General features: G+C 46.7%; 1 protein-coding gene across 2 annotated transcripts in view; it reads right to left on the reverse strand.

The window, feature by feature from the left end:
- Positions 1-22,162, reverse strand: part of LOC138491399 (autophagy-related protein 16-like) — a 159,680-nt gene that overhangs the window by 121,221 nt on the left and 16,297 nt on the right. For both annotated transcript variants that reach the window (XM_069617906.1, XM_069617905.1), the window contains exon 2: positions 21,743-21,824. In XM_069617906.1, the coding sequence (XP_069474007.1) occupies positions 21,743-21,824 (82 nt within the window). The remainder of the gene's footprint in view (positions 1-21,742; positions 21,825-22,162) is intronic.

Below are 22,162 nucleotides of genomic sequence, written 5' to 3' on the forward strand. Positions count from 1 at the left end.
GATAAAAACCTTCAGGTCCTTCAAGAACTTCCCGGTGGAAGCCCTCACGGAAGGCCTTGCCAACCTTCACCTCACATGGACCGAACACCCCCAACCAAACTGCAACTCTCTACTGGAAGCACTCAATGCCACCCTCTCAGCCTCCATCAACTGTCACACGCCTCTGAAAAAAACAGTAAGCACCCCGGTACATGCAACAAATCAAACTCAGCAAATGAGTCATCAGGAAACAAGAGAAAACCTGGTGCCGCTCCAGGAATGCATCTGGCCTGGCGCTCCTCAAGGAACTCCGAGCAACCAAGCAACACAGCCAAGGCCTTCTACTATCAGAATACCATAGCGGAAGCTGACAACAAAAAGAAGAACCTTCTTCAAAGCGGTCAAGCACTGCGTCAACCCGGCCACACTCCATCGAAAAAATCCACCGCCATCAACACCTTCTTCATCGACAAAGTCAGCTAGATTCGCAAGCACATAGACACCAGCTCTGCATACACAGACCCACCTCACATTCCTCCTCACGGAATCTCCACACACTGGACAACATTCAAGACACTCTAAAGAGGACCTGGTAGAAACCCTGCCCGCCCTCAAAGCCACATCGTACACAGATAACATCCTCTCAGCATCCATCCTCAAGAACCTCCCCCAGAAGCTCTCCTTGCCTCCCTTGCAGATCATCAACCGCTCCCTAACTCAAGGCACCTTCCCATCAACCCTAAAGACAGGACAAATCCCCCCTCTACTAAAGAAAGGCACTCTGGATCTTGACAACCTAGATAACTATTGCCCCATCACCCATCTTCCCTTCCTAGGTAAGATCATCGACAAAGCGGTAGCCGTGCAACTCCAGCAACACATCAACACCAACAATCTCCTTGAAACCTACCAATCCGAGTTCAGATGCAGCACAGAGACAGCAACCTTACAGGTGGTCGACGACGTCCTCAACATCCTTGACGACGGCCACCCCTGCCTCCTGGTTCTACTTGACCTCTCGGCTGCTTTCGACACAGTAGACCACCAGGCACTCATGGACACCCTACATCAACGCATGTGGGATCAGTGACCTCGTCCTGCGCTGGTTCAAGTGCTACCTCACCAACCACCAGCAGTTTGTTCAGATGGACTCCTCTAGATCTGCAATGTTACCCGTCACCTGTTGAGTCCTGTGGGGTTTCATCCTCTCCCCAGTGATCTTCAATCTATACATGGAGCCGCCGAGAGCCCTCCTAGCCACACGCAACATCCACCAATACGCTGACGACACGCAGGTATGCCTCAAGATCGACTGCATCAAGTACATCCACAGGCTCAAAACCTGCCTCTCGCTGATCCAGTCTTGGATGTCCATTGCATACTTGAAGCTCAACCCCTCCAAGACCAAAGGCCCACTCCTCATCAACTCCTCATCAAGTCCACCCAAAACCCAGACATACAGACCTGGCTATCCACCATGAACACTGAGGGGTTCTGTGATGAATCCAGAGGTATCGTCACTGATTTCGATGGGGTAGCCCCTTCTTATGAGGCCAGGGAGGTGAGGCTGCTATCCAACAGTCCCCCTAGGAGTGGTACTCAGCGGAAGGATCTCATGGGGAGGAAGGACCCCATTGAGAGTAGTGAACATTCCGGGAGAACGCAGTATCCCTTTGCCACGCTCACCTTCCCTCAAAAACCCTCCAATTCCACACTACCTAATGCTCCCATGTATTTTTGTGGTATTTCCCAGGTAAGCACTACTAGAACGAGGAGGCGGCCATGAGTAATGAAGATTACTGACTAGAACGAGCACACACGCTCTAGTCTTTTGGATGATTATATTGGTCAGCTGTCAATCAAAAGCAGAGAGGGAAGAGAATGATGGCATCTACGTTTTCGGCTCGGCATTCGTCATAGGCCAGGAGAAAGCAGAGAGGCAAGTGAACGAGATGGTCTCCATTTTTGGCTTGGCATGGTCCAGGCGTCTGGCAACATATGCGCAGACCAGCAGAGCAGAGCAGCAGACTGTGTCCGGGGAGAAGGCGTAATCTAGGAAGGCCTGTGAAGCAGAAAGCAGACCGGAGAAGGGGAAGGAGCCACTGTGGAACCGCACAGGTGGGCAAAGCTGCTGGGAGACCCGCGACAAGGGTGACGGTTGAAACTCTGTAGGTACTAGGGTGGCTAATCGCAGGGTTGGGGAGACCCAGAGGGTGAGGAAGGCCAGAAGCGAAGCACAGAAAGAATCTTCACAGGCACAGAGACACCAAGTGAAGGGGGTCTAGGACCCATATTGGGAAAGCATATCCCAAACAGTAACTTAAAGAAATACAAACCTTGCATGTGTAAGGGGTACTCAAAGGACTTGGCAGGGGAGTATTGCAGGTAACAACTACTGCGACAAGGAGGCTATGAGTAATGAAGATCACTGACAAGAAAGAACACACACGCTCTAGTCTTTTGGATGATTCTATTGGCCAGCTGTTATTCAAAAGCAGAGAGGGAAGAGAATGATGGCATCTACGTTTTCGGCTCGGCATTCGTCATAGGCCAAGAGTCTCGTAACAGACGAGTAGACTAGCAGAGCAGAAAAGCAGACGGTGTCTGGGGAAGAGGCGCACTCTCGGAAGGCCCGTGAAGCAGAAGGCAGAGCGGAGAAGGGGAAGGATACCTGCCAGTGACTGAGGCAGGGCAGAGTAGCCACCCCGGAACCGCAGAGGAGACGTGCGGACGACCGCAGAAGGCACCGGTGAGCCAGAGTGGCGGCCAAAGCTGCTGGGAGACCCGTGAACAACCAGAGGGTGAAGGCCGAGACTCTGCAGGTACTAGGGTGGCTAATCCCACAGTTGGGGAGACCCAGAGGTCTCCCCAGGAAGGCCTGAAGCGAAGCACAGAAGGAATCTTCACAGAGGCAGAGACACCAAGTGAAGGGGTTCTCTGGCCCATATTGGGAAAGCATATCCCAAACAGTAATGAAAAGGAATACAAACTTTGAATGTATAAGTAGTACTCACATATCTTGGCGGGGGGGGTAAACCAAGGATGTGGCTTGAAGAGAGCCCAGATAATACAAACTTTGAATATAGAAGTGATATGGACAGACCTTTGCAGGAGAGTAAACCAAGTCTGTGGCTTGAAGAGAGATCAGATAAAGAAACAAACTTTGGCTATACAAGTGAAACTCAAAGGCCTTGGCAGGGGAGTAAACCAAGACTGTGGCTTAAAGAGAGATCAGATAAAGAGAACTGTGAGAGCAATCAAGTGAAAGCGGTCTGGGGCCCATGTTGTGGAAATACACCCCGTACAGTAATAAAGAGGAATACAAGGCTTACACATATAAGTGACAGAGATCTTGGTAGAAGAGCAAACCAATGCTGTGGGTGAAAGCGAAGACAGAGAGAGAGCAAGAATGGTGAGAAAGAGAATGTTGAGTACCCTACTTGGCAGGAAGGTGGACCAAGGAGGGAGTACCGAGAACAGGTTCAGGGACCCACCGCAATTGAGAGTAAGACCAGCACAGCTTGGGAGAGAGAACCAAACTATTCTTCCTCGTTGCAGTACCAAGGAACTGGGTCAGGTACCCTCAACACAGCTTAGGAGAGAGAACCAGGCTATTCTTCCTCATCGCAGTACTTGGGAGCCGGGTCTGCTGAGAAAGGGTCAGGGACCTTCAACACAGCTTGGGCGAGTAAGCCAGGCTATTCTACATCGTCGCAGTACATGGGAGATGGATCAGCTCACAAAGGGTCTGGAACCCTCAAGATAGCTTAGAAAAGGTGTACAGGCCATCCTTCCTTGGCGCCCAGCCTGGGAGTCGGGCCTGCCGAGTAAAGATAAGGACCTATCCTGACTATTAGTGACAGAGACACAATTCTGGATAAAGTTAGAAAGACTCCGGCCAAAGGGAATCAACGCCTTGAGTATTTTGGACCTTTTACTTGCTTGTCTACAACTTTTTGGAACTTTTGTTTTGAACTACAAAGCTGGGCTGTAGACGGACGGCCAAAAGACATTTCCCTTTTCACCTTATGTTGCGTTTAGCTTGTGAGGGATAGATTAGGATTTGGACACGGCACAGAGAACTTTACTTTGGACAATCTGACACAGACAGTTTCATTAGCTAGTTTTGTTGAGGCAGGGAAACCCCTCTGAGAGGTAGAGTTAGTTAGGATTTCCTCCAACTTCCCCCATTTCTGTTATTAATAAAAGTCTTTGGGGGGGGGGGTCATAGCAAGTTTGGTGGTATGGCGCGATACCATCAAAACGGACTTACCATATCCGGCACTCGGTCTGCCGGACTTACCGGCATATTTTGAGTGCCAGAAGGTAAGTAATTACCCATTTCATGGAGTCCCATAGGAATGGGTAATAGGAATAGGAGATTGCTCGAATTCTGGCATTCTTTGCCAGTGGGGGCAAGAATTACCTCCAGCTCTTGGCTGGAGGTAAATCAATGCCCCCCCACCGGCAAACTGTATTGCTGGTGCAGTAAAAGTGCCAGTGGTGGTATTAACACCACTTATACCACATGGGCAAAACTAATGAGGCCCTTTACCAATCAGCACATACCCTTGTGTCCGGGTCTTACTCCTACACCCTCACACTTCACACCTGAGCTCACCTCGTGCACCAAGTCCCTCGGGTTTCATATCAACAAACACCTCTCCTTCAAGACACACTTAGCTAAGAAAACTCAGCTTGATATCAGCTCTCCCTTCTGTAGAAGTCAACACCTTCCTCCTTCCGGACATCTTTAGATCCACCGTTGTAGCACTGGCCCTATGCCACGTGGAAGGGGGCAATGCCCCCCTCAAAGGCCTCCCGTCGTTCTCCCTTGTGCTCATGAAAAGTGTCCTACACGCGGCTGCACGCCTCATCAAGGGTCTACGCAGATACAATCACATCACCCAGGCCCTCATTGACCTTCACTGGCTCCCATAAATGCACAAATCACCTTCAAGTTTTGCTGCATCATCTAAAAGGCAGTCGCCCTAAAGTCAGCCAGTTACCGCACAGAGAAACGCAGCATATCCGGCAGACAGCGCAACCCCAGAAGCCAGGATACGTGCAGACTTCAAATCCCCTGCTGCAAAAAGGAAAGGGCCAGAAAACAAGCCTTCTCTGCCTACGCCCCGGGACCATGTCTTGTCCCGGGAGGATACCTCAGCGCCAACGTGCTCGTCTTGGAATCAAAACGACACGGAGCGACACAGGTTCGACCCCCGGGTCAGCGCTTAGAAACCTCTGGGTATTAAGCGCGTTATAAATAACTTATCATTAAATAGCCTATAAAATGGAAACTTGTGCCTGGCAGTATCAGACTCGCCCCCACACACCTACAATTGAAAAAACAACTCTAGACCCACCTCTTCAAAGAGTCTCTCCTCCTCAACACCCAGGCCCTCACGTCACCGCTAGAATGCTGTCCGCCCCTCTCCTACCCGCCACCCTTTATCCCTCTGTAGCATACCCCAATGTAGTTCTGTTCTGTCAACTCTGAAAAGTGCTCTGTTTTGCATCTTTACTACCGCTAAAAAGTGTTCCATTGTATATCTGTCATGTTGTATACCTCTCTAAAGTGTTCTTTTGCTTCTCAAAGCTAGGTCCGCACTCAGTAAATAAAAAAAATAAAAATAATAATAATAAATCAGTTGTGGGAATGCCCCCCGCTTCCTCCCTTCACATAGCATTTCACTTGTGCTGGGAGATTAGTTTGTGTGAAGGAACTTGTACTCACTGAGTATCCATGTTCGTTGGCCTCTGTGGCTCTCTCCATGTATGTAGGCTGTGTGCTGTTCCGCAGGACCACATAATTGTGTGTGGAAGCAGGGAAGTGGGCAGAGCAGGGTGTGATCCTGAGCATCAAAGGTGATCTGGTCATTCATAGAGTGATATTGCTTGCTGTTGCGGTATGCCTCTTATGACTCGGGGCGAGCAATGCCACATGGGCGCATTCCAGATTGGCAATAACATTAGCCAGCTGCGTAGAAACATACCTTTGTGCCGGGAGGCATGGTGCAGGAGTGCTTCCAGCGCCTGCCCAAGCACAAATGAAAATGTGGGCCGAGATATGGCATGTAGCATGCCCACTGTGTGCTGGTAGGTGCCAGTTGCAAGGAAATGAAGGACAGAAGCTCGGGTAAGGCAGATCGTACGTTAATCCTGCTCTGTATGTCATCATGGATCAGTGAGAGTAGGTCTACAATAGTCTCTCTGTTCAGCTGATATAGGGTAATCAGCTGACTATCCGTTATTGTCCAGGGTGAGGGCCAGACCCCGGAACGTGCGCTCGCATTGCATGGCATCTCCTCCTCTATGTGCCTTGTGCTGCTGTTCCTGCCTCTGCAGTTCAATGTGGAGCACGAGGAGCTTCATGTCCCAGTTAGCGACAGCTAGTGGCAGCATGGTGTTGGAAAGTGTGTTTGGGTCAGGTGCAGACCTTATGTAGCCTTTCAGAGTGAATTGGGTGCACCTGTGACTTGTTTTTCATCACCTGTATGCATTTACCTCCATCATCTAGGTCGAGGTAACTGCACTGTGTTTTCGGCAGAATTACTGCCCATTTTCGGTGATGTTGTGATATGGCAGAAATACAGTTTTGCACCTTGGTGGTAATTCTGCCCGGTGAAATTGGCGCTGATGCTAATTCCACCAGATTTTGGCAGCAATTCCGGCAGCAGTAATTCTGCTGGGGCTAACTCTGCAGGCGGAATTAGCGCCAATCCCTTATTTGGCAGTATGGTAAAAGTGGCAGTAATTCTGTTAGTGCCACTTTTACCGTATACTGCCAAACTCATAATGGGCCCCGTAATGTATCATCACCCTTTTGTCTGGCCGTCTCATGATAAGATCGGCAGCTATTAACCCCTGGTTGTATTTCTTTGTCTCCATTACAATGGATTCACGGGAGAGGAGGTGGGGCAAAGCATCATGTTGAAATGGGCACCCTCACAGCTTCCGCCGGGCCTGTTCCTTGGTCAGATGCTAACAGAGCCAAATCTTAGAAGAGTGCTGCTTTAAGCCCAGCTGATATCCACACATGTAAATCTGGATTTCTCTCTTAATACCTTAATATGTGAAACACTGACGACTCAGGGATATTAGTCCCTTCTCCACAAGGGGGAACCTCCCATTTTGAGGCTATGGAGGTGAGCCTGCTCCGCAAGATCCTTCCTATGGGTAAGGGCAAGTTGGGCCTCAATCGGAGTGACCCCCTCCCTTATGGGACAAGGACTCCCTTTATGATGAGGAACTCCCTAAAGCCAATGCTCTATCTGCCTATATGGGTCTGCCTGCTGTAAAGACTACTCTGTCATTATGCTGGACTACTGACAATCTGGAAATAAAACCACAATACAGAGAAAAAGGAAATACAACTGGGACGAATGAATCATGCGACAAGAGAGCAGGACATGCAGCGGAAGCCCCCTGACGTGGTGATACTTTGCAGAGGTGGAGCAGAACGAAGCAGAGGGACCTGAGACTTCAGGAGAAGCAGGAAGTCAGAGACACGCCGGAAATCCGTCAAGGGGAGAACTGTTGCTGGTACGGGAAGCTGCATCCCGTACAAGGTGGTGGAGTGACCACATTGACAGCAGGTGGGCGAAAGGCCCATCCAACGATGCTGAAACGCCAGCTGTTGGACGCACTGTCTGTACCAGACGGCCTTTGAAAATCAAGAATCCATGTTCCAGAGAGTGAGCCGGAACAAGAGAGATTCCACTGCATGCACCGAGAAGTGCCAACAAGTAATCAAAGTACCCCAGGGTGTGCTCACCCCCGGGAGGGCCTGCTACAACAAAGCGCGAGACTGAGCCGCGAAAGAGAGAAGCCGAGTTCCGGAAGAAGTGCTGAGCCCTGTGATATTCTCCTGGACGGAAAAAGGTACCAGGGAGAACAGGAGCAGTGGGAGGCTGCTGAAGCAAAGTAGTGGGAAGGGAAAGGACTCTTCGAAATCGTTTATTTTTTTTTATCATCTTTATTTAAATATAACAATAACTACAATAATGAGAATCACAAAAGTAACAATATTCCAACAATTCATAAAATACAAGATATGAACTACATAGCAAAGAAACCTCATCCAGAATTCCCACCCTAAATCCAAAACATATATTAAAGATACACAAAACATATGCACACACATAAACACAACAACACGACAGCACTCACTCCCACCCTAACCCTGTTATTAGCCAAATCAATAAACTTACACTTTACCCAAATAAATCATTGAAGGATTCCCAACTTTCACAATATTCTTTGAAATCGTAACTTGGAAAGTCAAACAGTAAATGAACATTGGAGAAGTGACAAAGACATACAGAGTGAGACAGACAACAATGGTTGGGAAATAGATAAAAAGTGGAAAGAAATACCCTGGGAAGAAGGGGGAATCTCCAGAGACGGAGACAGGAAGAAGTAAGACTGACAAGTGAACAGGGCCTTAAAATACACAATAAAGTGTGAAGGAGCCCAGAGGGGGGAATTAGTGATTTGAACAAGGCAACATGAAATAGTGGAAAGATTGAACCACAAGGATATAAGCAATATATAAGTGAAAGACAGCTGAGATATAGCCCAAGAAATACCATCATAAAGCTTGTAAGAAGGAGAGTAGAAAAACCATAGGCATATGGGAAGAACTACACAAACTCATGAAGCAAATATCAAGAGACTAGCAGACCAAATAATTTTAGAAAATCTATATTATATTAAAAACAAAGACATCTGTACATTAACCATACAAAGAGATAAGACTCCAAAGAACAAAGAAAAAGGAAGTCTCTTTTGAAGAACGACGAGGAGAAGAGACATTCTTTTGGACTATATTGAGTTGTTCTTATTAGTGTAAGGGTCAGGTAGAGGTAGGTTTGAGACTGCAGACTATTACTTTTGACTTCCTGACAGTAGACAAGCACCTTTAGTTAATTTAGATGGGTAGGGTGATCCCTCTAGTAGTAACGAGAGATAGGCCTTTACCATTTAATTTCATTAAAAACCAATGTAACATGACCTCCTTGTGTCCGACTCCTTATTCTGACCCACCACAACACCAAAACGGTAGAAGAAAATGCCCGCCCATGGACTGGCAAGACTTTTCCTTGTGCCGTGCAAGTAGCAGGGGTAGAGCCAGGCATGGGCTCGGGAGGGCTAAAGCCCCCCCATGTTGACGCAGCAGGCATCACTCTGCTGTTACGCTAGAACCTGTCACATTTCTCACCTCTGAGAGCAGTGTATTTACTTAAGCAAATACAATGCTCTCTGAGATGAGAAAACGGGCATTGAAGTGAAGGATGAGGACGAGGACAAAAAAACCTGCCATAGGGATATCAGTAGACCTCCCTCCCCCATGTTGCAGCTAAAAGGCTTAATTGCTGGCTCAGCTTTTGCATGGCCCATGCTTTCAATAATTACCATTAACTAAAAAAAAAAGTGTATTTGTGTGCATGCAGGGACTGCTTGTATGCATCATGTACGAATGCCTGCGTGTATGCATGCGAGGGTGTATGTTTGTATACTAGGAGGTGTCTGCAAGTGCATACCTATGAATGAATGAAGTGTGAATGGTGTACATGGGTGTGACTGCGCATGTTAATGGGCGCACTGTATAAATGTTATGGATGCTCCAGTGAATGACAGATCAGCTGTGTCAGTGCGTGACGGGTGGGTGAATGTGTCTATACCTCTGTGAATGCACGCTGGGACCTGGGTAGGGGTATTGGAGCATGAATATGAACATTTTTTGACAAGAGCATGGCATGTTTTACTGCCGTTTTGGGGCAAAGGAAGGCCAACTGGTGTGTTTTTATGTGATGTGAGGTTAGAGTGGGGCTGGTGGACCTAATACTGCAGTGGGGCTGGCCTGGCTGGGTCTTACTGTGGCATGGAATGTTGTACTCGCATTAAGGTCAAAGGCAACATGATGAGTGTTCTTACATGGGGAGCTCATGTTTCCTTATTTTGACTTGGCTTTTTATTTTACTGGTGTTAAGGTCAAAGGCAACATAAATATTCTTACATGGGGGAATATAAAATGATGAGTGCAACCTAAGTGTTCTTATATGGGGGGATTTGTGTAATGATATATTTATATAGCGCTTTCGGCCAAGCGCTGTACAGAGAACATTTTCACATAAAAAGTATCACCCAACCGAAGTATGCACTCATTAAATGAGCTTTATTTATTGTAGTTATCGACAGCACTCAAACCCGCAAGTATCACAGCGCTTATACAACTTGGTGAGCAGGGAAAACAGTACAGTACACAGTAAGAGAGAGGTAACAAGGTGCAAAAACAATATCATAGTACAAGGTCTGTAGAGGAGGGCAGAGATCAGGGAGGTCACTTTGAAGTATGAAAGGCGGAGTTGGACTGGTCAGGATTTTAACCTGCGAATCACACTCAGACTACAACGGCATACGCTCAACCTACTGAGCTATCTTACTGGCTAGCCATCAAGAGCATGTTTTCTTATTGTGGCCTTGCGGTTTATTACTGGTGTTGAGGCCAAAAGGCAAAATAAGTATTCTTACATTGGGATGGGGGCATTTGTGCAGCCTGCAAAGCAATGTTTTTTTTACTGTTGTTAGGGAGAAAATACAACTTGATTGGAGTCCTTATATGGGGAGTGGGGGATTTGTGTAGCCAGCCACAATATGTTTTCTTACTGTGGCATGGCTGTTTTTCATTGGCATTAAGGCAAAGCCAACAGGAGTATTTTCTTACATGGGGATACTGGCATGTATTGCCAGAACCAGCATAAACATGCTTTGTTATAGTATCCTTATTGGCATCATGGACAAAGCAAACATGAGTATTTTCGTTTGTGGGAATGGTGGCATATATAGGTGCACCAGACTGGACATGTGTGAGCACAATCAATATGAAAATGCTTTTTTACACTTGTAACGTGCTGGCATATAGAGGGCAAAGGCATTATGAGTATGCGTTTGAAAATGCTCCTGTACATTGTTGGTGGCTTGGCATGTAATAGACTTTTTAGGTCTTACTCTGCAAAGCCGATTGTAAACTGTGTGGCTTTTTAACCTAATTTATCACAGAAAGTGTACTGAAAATGCACTATTTTAACCCATTATTTAAAAACTTTACTCAAAGGGACAACCACCTCTTGATTGGCTCTCCCTCCCTTATTACTCTCTGTCACTCCTGTGCATTTGGCTGGGGGGCAGAACAAGTGCCCTTCCTTCCGCAGGCTCTTCTTAGTGTAGGCCCTACTACATTAGCTCCAGTCCCCACTTGCTGCAGAATCATGGCTACGCCCCAGGTGAGTCAAGGCGAAAGATGCATCTAATGGGCCAAAGGAAAGTGTAATATCTACTCTGCCTCCTGGGCTTGGGGAGGGGGCGGGAGGAAGTGGTGGGGTTTGGGGGTGGAGGAGGGCTAATCAGTGGCACAACAGGTTTAATGTACCATCTCACTAACAGTTTTCAAAACTACCATCCAACCCGCCGCCAATTCCCCCCCCACCCCAAATGTGAAGCTGGCTCCGCCCCTGGCAAGGAGCAGGATATGGCTCGAGTGTCTTGCAAGTTAAAGACCAGTAGGGCTCCAGCCAGTCACCACATGGTTCGCACAACTCTGTTATACTATGCCACACTACTGAGTGCAAAGAACCTCTCCACGGCAGGCTCTCTTAAGAATTGGATGAGAAATTATATTAAAATGTTGTCCGACGAAACCGGAGAGTTTGCCGCCAGCCGTTTCGGCACAGCGCTTGAGTGCAAGTGCTTTCTAGGCGCGCCCGCAGGGTGCAGGGATATTTACGCTTGCTTAAACGAAGCATGGAAAAACGCAGTGCTTTGGTTGACAGCATATTCTGGATGATGCGCGCCCCCTCCTGTCCAACGGAATTATTTCTATAGGTGGCCCCGCTTTATTAGAAGCACCTGTAAAAATGATTGTGCTCGAGTTGTGCATTTTCACGTTCCATACTTGTAATATATCTTGGATTTTTTTCTCCATTGCTACAACTAGCGCCTTGAATTAATGCATCAGTACGGTTTGCCATTTCCCAAATTTAGTGCGTGTCAAAATAACCCACACTTCTTCAAGCTGCCCACGGATTTCATTTCCAACTTGGTTTTCCTATTGTACAAACAACTAAATTCAAACCTGCGGGACCTAATCTATCTCGATTTACAGCTATCTTTTTTCTTTCCTTAAAATCTGGTCGCTCTACAACATACCCATACACCCGCAGCCCTGTGCCAGTGAGTGGGCAAGACCAATCCCCACCTCAGTTGCAGGGCTTCTCCGTTTATTGCCTAAATCTCCCAGGGACAAGCATGGCAGACCAGCCAAAATATTTGCTCAAGATGGGAGCAGGTGGGGGGAAAGGGGCAAGCGTGGCAGACCAACCAAAATATTTGCTCAAGATGGGAGCAGGTGGGGGGAAAGGGGCAAGCGTGGCAGACCAACCAAAATATTTGCTCAAGATGGGAGCAGGTGGGGGGAAAGGGGCAAGCGTGGCAGACCAACCAAAATATTTGCTCAAGATGGGAGCAGGTGGGGGGAAAGGGGCAAGCGTGGCAGACCAACCAAAATATTTGCTCAAGATGGGAGCAGGTGGGGGGAAAGGGGCAAGCGTGGCAGACCAGCCAAAATATTTGCTCAAGATGGGAGCAGGTGGGGGGAAAGGGGCAAGCGTGGCAGACCAGCCAAAATATTTGCTCAAGATGGGAGCAGGTGGGGGAAAGGGGCAAGCGTGGCAATCAAGGAAATTTGCTCTCAAGACAAGAGCAAGGTGGGGAAAAGGTACAGGTAACATACAATAAAGAACAACAAGGGAATGGCCACACGCGATATGTATACATATAAACCTTATGCATAGGATTTAGCATAAATGAGATGGAGTAATGTAGGACTAGAATCTTGGCGGTTGTGACTTCCGTTCATGTCACTTGGAAAATATAAGGGTCCAGACTTGTGTCCCTAAAGAGGGTTTCGGGTTAGAGTTTTGGGAAACGTAGAAAACTCAATGATTTTCAATGGTACAGAGACAATAGTACTGTGAGGTATGGTAAACTGCGCTGTCAAACTAGTGGCAGAGTTTGCACAAGTCACTCCCAAACTAGATTGCACCTAATTGCTTGTGGTGGCCCCTGGCCAAGAAGGACGTTGCAAGTACCATGCACAACATTGACGGACTAAACAAAGAAGAACTTAATGCTGGAAATTGGTGCAGGAGAATCAGTGCACCAGAGGTGGCTTGCAAGTGATATTCTGATAAGACCGAGTCCTGGAGGTCGGTAACTCAACTGTGTCTGTGGAGTCAATGGGAGGAAGCACCAGTGGTATTCTACCTAGTCCAGGAGTGCCTCTGGAATGCAGAGGTCCGAGCAGTAATTCACTGTCAGATTGAGACGTGCAGGAGCAGAGCCTTTTTCTTCTTGGGTAAGTCTTTCTTGCACTTGCTAATTGACAAGTCCGATCACTTAAAAAAAAAAAAAAAGATATGATGTAGATAACTTCAAGTCCTATACAGATCTTGGGGGCAGGATGCACACCCGAGATCCATTCTGGCACACTGACCCAATCAAACGTTTGGCAGCTACTCAACTAGAGAGGCTTTCTGGGCAAATACAGGATGTGTATTCAACTGTGAATCCCAGACACCCATTCATGCATCTGGGTAGATTGGGTCATATCTACCACAAACGCCCAACCTGGAGTCTCACGAAGACCATGCGCTTACAAGGCACAGGTGTATCTAGGATTACCAGTCAATAATTTTGTATTGTGGAGTCTCACTGGAGTTCTAAATGCAGGGCTCCATTTTAATGGATAAATGAAGGAAACACGTCTTTGTCCCCCGATCACAAAATGGGTGAAGGTTCTTGTTCTTGCATCCTTCAAAAAAATACAGCACCCACCTTTGAAATAGCAAATTAACTGAATACATACAATGATACAGACATTCTCTGCATGCCACTTCCCGAGTAATAGTACTTTTCCTTTTGTCTCCTCTGGAAGGTGCAAAGACATACTTCATTGCCTTGAAAGCGGTTCCAGTATTTCACCAATGATCCTTTTCTCTAAGTAATCCGTTATTTTCACCAGAACATAAGGGGAAAGTGTCCCACATGTCTTGATGTGGTTCAGTGCAAGGAAGTGGTCGCTCAGCAGCTGCGTCTTCCCAGGTTAAACCGTTGCCACGTACTGACTACCCTGGGCTCATCATTTGGGTCCATGTCTCACAATATCTATCTCCAGTCATTGGGAACTCTGTCTGTATTGGTTTGCTCTTCGTCTGTGGTTGGCAGTTTGGACCAAGGACAGTTATTCTGAAAGTTTGAGGTCTTGTGTAAGTGCTCTGTAGTATTCTATATTGCTGTATTACCTGTTCTATGTCTCATCAGCTGTGTAATGGCTTTGGTACACATTTCTTACGTTTGTTAGAGATACTTTCCAACTGTATGTCGATGACAATCGACTAACTTTCACTCTCGACTAATCAAATAGAAAACTCTCAAACAGCACTGCCTCAACAATGTAAACAGTGATGAGAAAGAAATCCTGATCATTTGGAACAACCTCCCGTCTACACTTCAGTTCAAAGTGGCAACCACCAAGGGTAGCAAGCCCAACATGAATAAGCATACCATCCGGGGGTGATCCTAGACATATTATTCAGAACATCGAAGTTCAGAGACGCATGATCTGGAAAATCCGCCTTCTCTTTGACTTGAAGAAGTACAGTATTTATATGGTGATGGCACTGTTACTGTTGCATTTAGATTATTTTAACAGCCTATATACTCAAGTACCGAAAATGTCTGTCAAATTTAGCTGGACCAAAATAAGGTAGCACACATGGTATTAAGCCTAAAATGCAGGGTCCCCACCACTCCAGCATTAAACCCACTGCACTTGCTCAGTATCAAAGAAAGTGCCCAGTTCATGAACCTCTGTATGCCCTCCCCCGCTCAGCCTGCATGAGGTTACCTAAATACTATTGCTTCATTTCGCCCTTCCAGAAGGCCTGAACACCACCTGAGGTTCTGCAGCAGAAACAAAGCTACTCTCTTCCTGCAAGAGCTTCCTTGACTTAGTGGAAGACATATTGGACATTCTCATTGGCTCCCAGAGGGTCAAATGACACAAGCCGGCTCCCCCCTGGACCTCCCCGCCCCCCCATCCCGGATCCTCCCATCGAGTTTCCTTAGGGTGCCCAGCCCAGGCATCTGCAAGCAAGAACAAAAGCAGCAAATTGCAGTTCCAGTGTGCGACTTCAAGCTGGCCCCTACTGTAGGCCAAAAAGTGGGCTTGGGCCAACACCCTGATGAACAGAGGATGCCAAAGCTCTTTGGGGGTACTCCAGAGAAGCAACTACAAAGAAAAGAGACACCACCTGCTTCCTGCAGCAGCACCCCTCTGTGTCTGCCTGGGTCTACCTACCAAGGTAAGGATCTTCTCTTCTAATATTCTCCTACCACCGTGCCACTGCATAGCCTTATCCTTTTCATCCTCTCCCTACCCTTAGCCTGTGGAATCCCTATCCCAAACCCGGCGGCAGCCCTGTCCCCTCAACTTTGCATGCTGCAGCAGCATGTGAATGATGCAAGCATCATAATTCATGATGCAAACATCATGCATGCAAATCAATCATCAAAGCAAGGTAACATGTTACTTTGCTTTGATGAATTATGCAGTTGTTTTTTTTTTCTTTAAAAAAAAGGATTTTTTTTGTTTGTAAATCGGCCCAGGCATGGGCAGAAACCGGCCACCACGCCCCTGGGATGATTTGGGCCCGGCCATGGGCCGAGGTGCCAATCCGACCTTGCCTTCACCTTTAAACCGCTCTTCACACTAACTCTTGCTAAACGTAGAATAGTGTCCATTTCCAGAATCTCCTACGGTAACATATTCAGCAAAAGATCGATCACCTCTTCAGACTTTGTAAAAAAGACGGATTTTATGAGTTAATGTGATTGGTGTCACACTCATTCAGTGGATACAAGTAACCTAACCGGGAGGATGGGGCACACAGTAATATACTTAACTTAATGTAACACTTTTCTGTTTGAGGAGAAGGGCATGGGTCACAAGTAACTTCTCAATTACTTCGTGGGACCAAAGAAACCGACCAATAAGACATCAAGGCGAATTTATGAACTGTGAGGCCACAGTTGGCAGCCTTAGTGTCCTGCAGGCTCTAGGATATGAATCTGCCAACTCTCAACTTCCCAAAACTACTAGACAGGCCTAGCAGCCCCTCGTGCCATCAAGTTGATCATACCCATTCACTCCCTATCTCGCCCGACTACATAACTAAGATACGAACCCTCCCAAGGCACCAAAACATCTGCGCTCTACAGGGCCTCTGTCCATCTTCTCCTTTAGCACAACTGCCTCAGTAGTGCTACCTTGCTGCAAGATTTAGCCAGACCTATAACCAGTGTTCTGTCAAGACCTACCCTGTAACCAACCATAAACCACAATCAGGGACCCGGAAAATGGGCTCCCTGACATATAGTGCTGAGCCTAAGATTAATGACCCTGTGACCGTGCAAATCATAACTTACTCCAGTCCAACCTGTGAATCTACCGAAGAGTACCGCTACCGTGAAACATAAGGACGATCACTGCCAGATCATCCAGACCCAGAAAGTAACCAGGAACAGTGGGGTCCTTTCATCTACTCCAGACACTCACCTCTCCTACCAATATGCTCACTCTCCACTTCACACCAACAAACAATAGAGCACAGCCATACCCCTCGATCAATTTCGGCCTAGCTGCACACATATGAACAATTCTCCATGAACACCTCAACAACCTGTTAGAACGTAGCTATACCCCACAAAAGAAATCAGCCTAGCATAAACGTCCTACACGGGCCTTAATGCTGCCAGTACGCAGTCTCTGAGACCCATAGTGTCCAAAAAAGTTACTACCAATGACATCAAACACAGCATCCAAACCCAGTGACCAACAGGGTAAACCACACAGAATATGCAATTATAATAAAACAGAGAGCGGCACGGGTTGCAATATCACACCCATAACTATAATAAAACCCACTGAGAGAGCGGCACGGGTTACAATACCACATCGACAGCCAATCCAGCTCAAAGGGTGCCGTCTATGATGGGTAACAGTAGACCACGATCCAGCATATTAGGCGATGCAATGACTCAGATAGTGATTATATCCCGCTCTCTGAGCATAAAATCGAACGGACAATATGGTCTTATTTACACTAAATATAATAATCTCACATAACCATACAAAGATGGCTGCTATAAGGCCCACACGAATAGCTTGCCCACGCAGCCTAGAGGTCTATAAAAGAAAGGGCTGTTTGCCCTGGTAACCTCCTCGAACAAACGTACTGCGTACGATTCATTGCTAGGAGCCTCGCTGCAAAGCACGCCACTATACAGACGCAGAACAGGTCAGAGCCCACAGGCCTGACTCAATTCGATTCAATGAAAGACACCATACGGACATGGGCATTGCGCCCGCTACGTTGGGCAGGGGACTAGTAGCATGGATGTGCTCGAAAAGGTGTCCAGAATATAGGGAATAATACTATGCCCTGCGCCAAGCTTGGCTACCAACTGAGCGAGCGGATCTGCTTCATCTCATTTCATGCTTTTAAACTTAGAAGAATGCACGTATTATGGAAATGCGCCTCAACACGGGCGACTGAATGCTAATCTCAAGATAGGAAACCCAACTAGTGGCCACATGGACACGGGCCCGATGGGCTTTCCACAGAGAAGGAATTCAATGCCAATACATCTAAAGCGCCATTGGAGCATGCGGTTCGAAACATTCAAGCAAATTGTAGTTGTCAAATCATGCATATTTGACATAGAGATGTTGGAGCCGTGGATAGACAAGATAAAACATTATCTTCACACACATTTGAGAGCTATTAAAACAAGCATCAGCTGCCAAATAGTTTATATACAGTCCCGTATTTGGCTGGTAACTAACACAGATGGGTTATTGCTTCCTCACAGTTCGTGTGGACACAATTGGACCCACAACCAACCAGACGGTGTCAGACTCTGACCAACTCTGAAAACTATTGCATTGGGACATGGACACGGCGCTGATAAGGTAACAGATTGATTTGGCTAACTAAGAAAAGGCTAAAGGGCATCCTAGAACTTAGACTTCCTCGGGATGCCCGCATTAGGCCAGAGGTTTTTCCAGGCTATGGTGTGTGCGCAGCAGGCATGGGAGTAGAGGGGGGGGTAGGACACATAGAAATGTCTTTGAACAACAGATAACGTCAAGCAATTGCGCCATTAGCAAGAATGCGTTGCCAAAAAAAACATTTCTAAACAGGTCATTTTTTTTACTTTATCCCCTAGGTTGGGCTGGGTGCCCCTCTGCACTTAACGGATGGACAACTAATAAGAGCAACTAAGAATTGGTCCTGATGAAGATGACTAAAACAGTAGATCATCGAAACCGGTCGACTCATAACTATACAAACGTCTCCAAGTCACGTGAGACAATTGTTTGAAAGCAACAACCAAGAATTACCAGTGTCTATATGAAACCAGATTGGTTTAAGCATTACTTAGATTCATTGACAAATAAATACCGCAAACATAAAGGAATTGACATTGCGGTGATTACTAGGTGAAAACATGATAAATAGTCCACGTATCACTGACATATCTTAACAATCCACGTAATAGATGCAAAGGATTTTCTTAATTCAAAGAGTGCTCATACACTCTTATGGTTTTTTTAAACCTCACTTTTTCATGGATGGTTGAACACACTTGGCGGAGGGTTAATAAATGACATGGCAGTATACCCTTCACTGAATACTCCCACGTGAACTACTCCACCACCTTTTCAGTTATGGGACTGGTGCACAGATTGATTTTAACAACACATGGTTCTCATTTTAGTATCAGGGTAAGTTTACTTCTCTCTCTATTCTGTTAGATAGGCGGTACCCCAGCACATTCTAGGGTCAGAACACCACAGATGGATAGGGTGTTCTTCAGTGAGGGTGATGATAGGGAACACAATAACAGTTCACAAAGAAACCTTTTACAAATTCATGATTTTGCTCCAGTTTCTGTTTCGTGTCCCAGAGAAAGTACCTCATCAGATCCTGAGACATCTCAGAGGAGATTTTTGCAGCCAGTGAGAACATATCGCCCAGGAGCGGCAGTTTTAGTTTGCCTGGAGAAGAGGGTCCTGATCCAGAAGGAAGTGGTACCCTGAATGCATGAAGGGGCACAACTAAGGGAAACCACTCGGTCAACTGTGCTAACTCGATATCCAGTTCAGGGACTCCCACCAGAGAAAAAAAAAAGTCACCAGATGCCATTCCGGTCCACCCAATGTAGGGAACTCAAAAGGAGTCCTCCAGCAAAGCCCAGCCCCACGTAAAGGGATTCTACGGATTTAGGCAACTGGACCACAGAAAACATACGTGCCCAACGAAGGCCTCTGGAAGGGCAGAAGAAGGAAAGAGAATGACTTACAGCACTAGCCCATGGGCAGAAGATATGTAGAGGGCAGAGTACCATGTGCTTGAAGAAGCCATGGGAAGGGTGAAGGGGCATTGGGCATGGAAAAGTGACGAAAAAGGAGAGCAGAACTCGTGAGGAAGCTGAAGCCACACAAGTAGAAGGCCCCACACTAATAGAAGGTGAAGCTTTTCCCAAGAGAAAGCAGAAGCTATAGCCCGACAGAGGCTGAAGACCTGGTCCAAAAGATGGCCAAAATAAGGAGAAGAAGGAGAACTCCGTCCAGGGGTAGGTGGAGACCAAAGAGGAGTACCAAAAGATTCAACTGCGGGTTAGTTGGTGTGGCAAACCTGCAAAGGTTTTGAGGGGCCAGGGCATGGGAGATCACAGGATACCCAAAAGGGGCCTATAGAGAACCTTAACCCTGCCATCTCCTCCCAGGTACCCGATAGGCTCACAGTACACACTGGTCCTTTTTTACAGACCCCGGGTCCCCCAAGCCTAATGGGGAATGGATGCAAAGGAGAAGTTCCCAGTCCATTAGAACCAACAGGACCACCCCAGACAAATGAGGTGATGGAATAACTGGCTACGTTACCTCTACAGATGACCCGTCCCAGCACACTGGGAGGGAGGCACGAGGAGGAAAGTGGGAGAATTGATGAAGTCCCATGCCTATGGGCAAGGGGTAGTCAACAGTAGACCCTGTAGGGCCATGCTCCGAGTGCCCCAGGTTCCCCATAGCCAGAGGGATCCCAGGGTAGAGACCCCATAGGATTAAGGGAGGCAGCTGTTCCCTTGTTCCAGACCCCATATCCCTGCATTGGGATATAAATAAACATGCAACATTTCATGATGAATGAAGAGCAAGGAAGTACATTTTTCCTTCAGGATTGATGGTGAAGGAAATATTCCCCATGATGAGTCATATATACGCAGACTAGGATTCACGCAGATACAAAATGACGTGCAGACAAAGGACAGTGGACTCGTATTGAATGCAAACTGGAACTAAAAATTATAATAATACAGTACCCGAGCGAGCTGGGATGGCTTCAGAAAAGGCATTTGTTATATTTGGAAATATGCTCTGTGTGGGCAAGTTTCCAGAATGGGCGAGCGATTTAATAAAAAAAAAAAAAGATCTAGGGGAATGGGGCCAGGTAAAAGAATGTTTTTTAATAAATCAGTACCGACGGGCAGTATTTCATGTCTATGTAATATTGGTTGAAAGGATACCTTACCCAGTATGCAATTGCACTGTCCAATTATATAACTCGGCAGACATTTTGTATGAGTCGACTGCATTAAATATGGCATTTGATCTGTCCCCAGGGAGAGGTGTATATGGGTAGCATGTGGGGTTACAGATTATCAAGGTTCTATGGTTCACTTCTTAATAGTAAAAATCCAAGCTGAACAATGTCAATAATTCAGGCATAGGAGTGCTGTTCTTATTGAAGTACATTTGACGCGCAATATGAATTGCAAGTTTGACTCTTGGGAATTTTTTATCACACCATATGGTATTAAATGATAACAAAAATGTTTTTATGAGATCTGCTTACATTAAATGTCCCATCTCCTTTTACATCCTAGGACTACACAACCTCATCCTTTGCCCAATATATTTTTGTCTTAGTAATTTACAAACATGCCACAAAAACCAGTCACCTCCGGACATGGAGGCGGCGGAGGAGCCAGATGTATTGACATTGAAGAGTCGAAACTTGCTGGGATCAGGCTTGCGTGCATTATGGCCTGTTTGGAGCTTGACCAGTGGGTGTCTTCCAGGGACTATGGTGGATTACTGCATTCAATAAGTTGCAGCTGAAATAACGTCATACCCAAGAACTGCTCAGTGGGGTTCTAACTTTGGCAAAACCACAGCCTGCTGGAAGAGTTAGGTTATTTAAGCGTTCCTGGATCGGGGGTATTTCTTGATGGCTCACAGGCAGTAGTAGGTTTTTTGAAAGGTGTGGGCCAGGCTAGCCAGAGTCTTTCCCATGTGTGTGCCTTGTTTGTAGAACCAAGCCAGTGATCCCTTGCCGTTACAGATCTGAGGGATTCGCGGCTGATTTAAGTTGGTCAATAATTTTGGACCTCTGAGCCAAAACGCACAGTGTACGATGCAAAGCATTTTGAGAATCAGTCTTTCATGAATGGGGCATTGAAAGAACAGACCACTACATTGTTCACTCTCACAAAATTTGACTTCACACACTACTGGCAGCCGATATCCCTTATATTAGACAAACTCTCTCTCCCCATATCCCATTCTCTAACTTACTTTAAGTCATTTCTGTGGAGCTCCAGTTGGAGTTTGTCAGCTAGGAAGTTCTGAAGGTCCAGGCGATCCAGGAGTTTCAGATCTGGGAGAAATAAAAACAGTTGAAATTGGATTCCCAAATCCCAGCAACCTGTTCTGTCCTCTGTATCCTTTACAAGTCTGCATCAGCCCACAAGTATGTCTCACTCAACTGTCTTGATATGGGAAGGACAAGGGGAGCGGATTACAGGTCATTAGTCACTTAAGGGGGTGAGGAGTGAGAGGAACTCAAGGAGAATGAGGATATTAGAGGATGGTTGAATAACGAGGACAATGGTGGAGGCAGACAGTGAAACCCAAAGAAAGACCAGCATTGGCCAAGTCAGGAGTGACCAAAGATGGAAGGCATACTGGGAGGCGTAAGGAGGGACTAGTGTGCCA

Source organism: Ambystoma mexicanum, chromosome 10, assembly GCF_040938575.1.
Source record: "Ambystoma mexicanum isolate Mex_15411 chromosome 10, UKY_AmexF1_1, whole genome shotgun sequence".
In the NCBI taxonomy this organism is placed as follows: Eukaryota; Metazoa; Chordata; class Amphibia; order Caudata; family Ambystomatidae; genus Ambystoma; species Ambystoma mexicanum.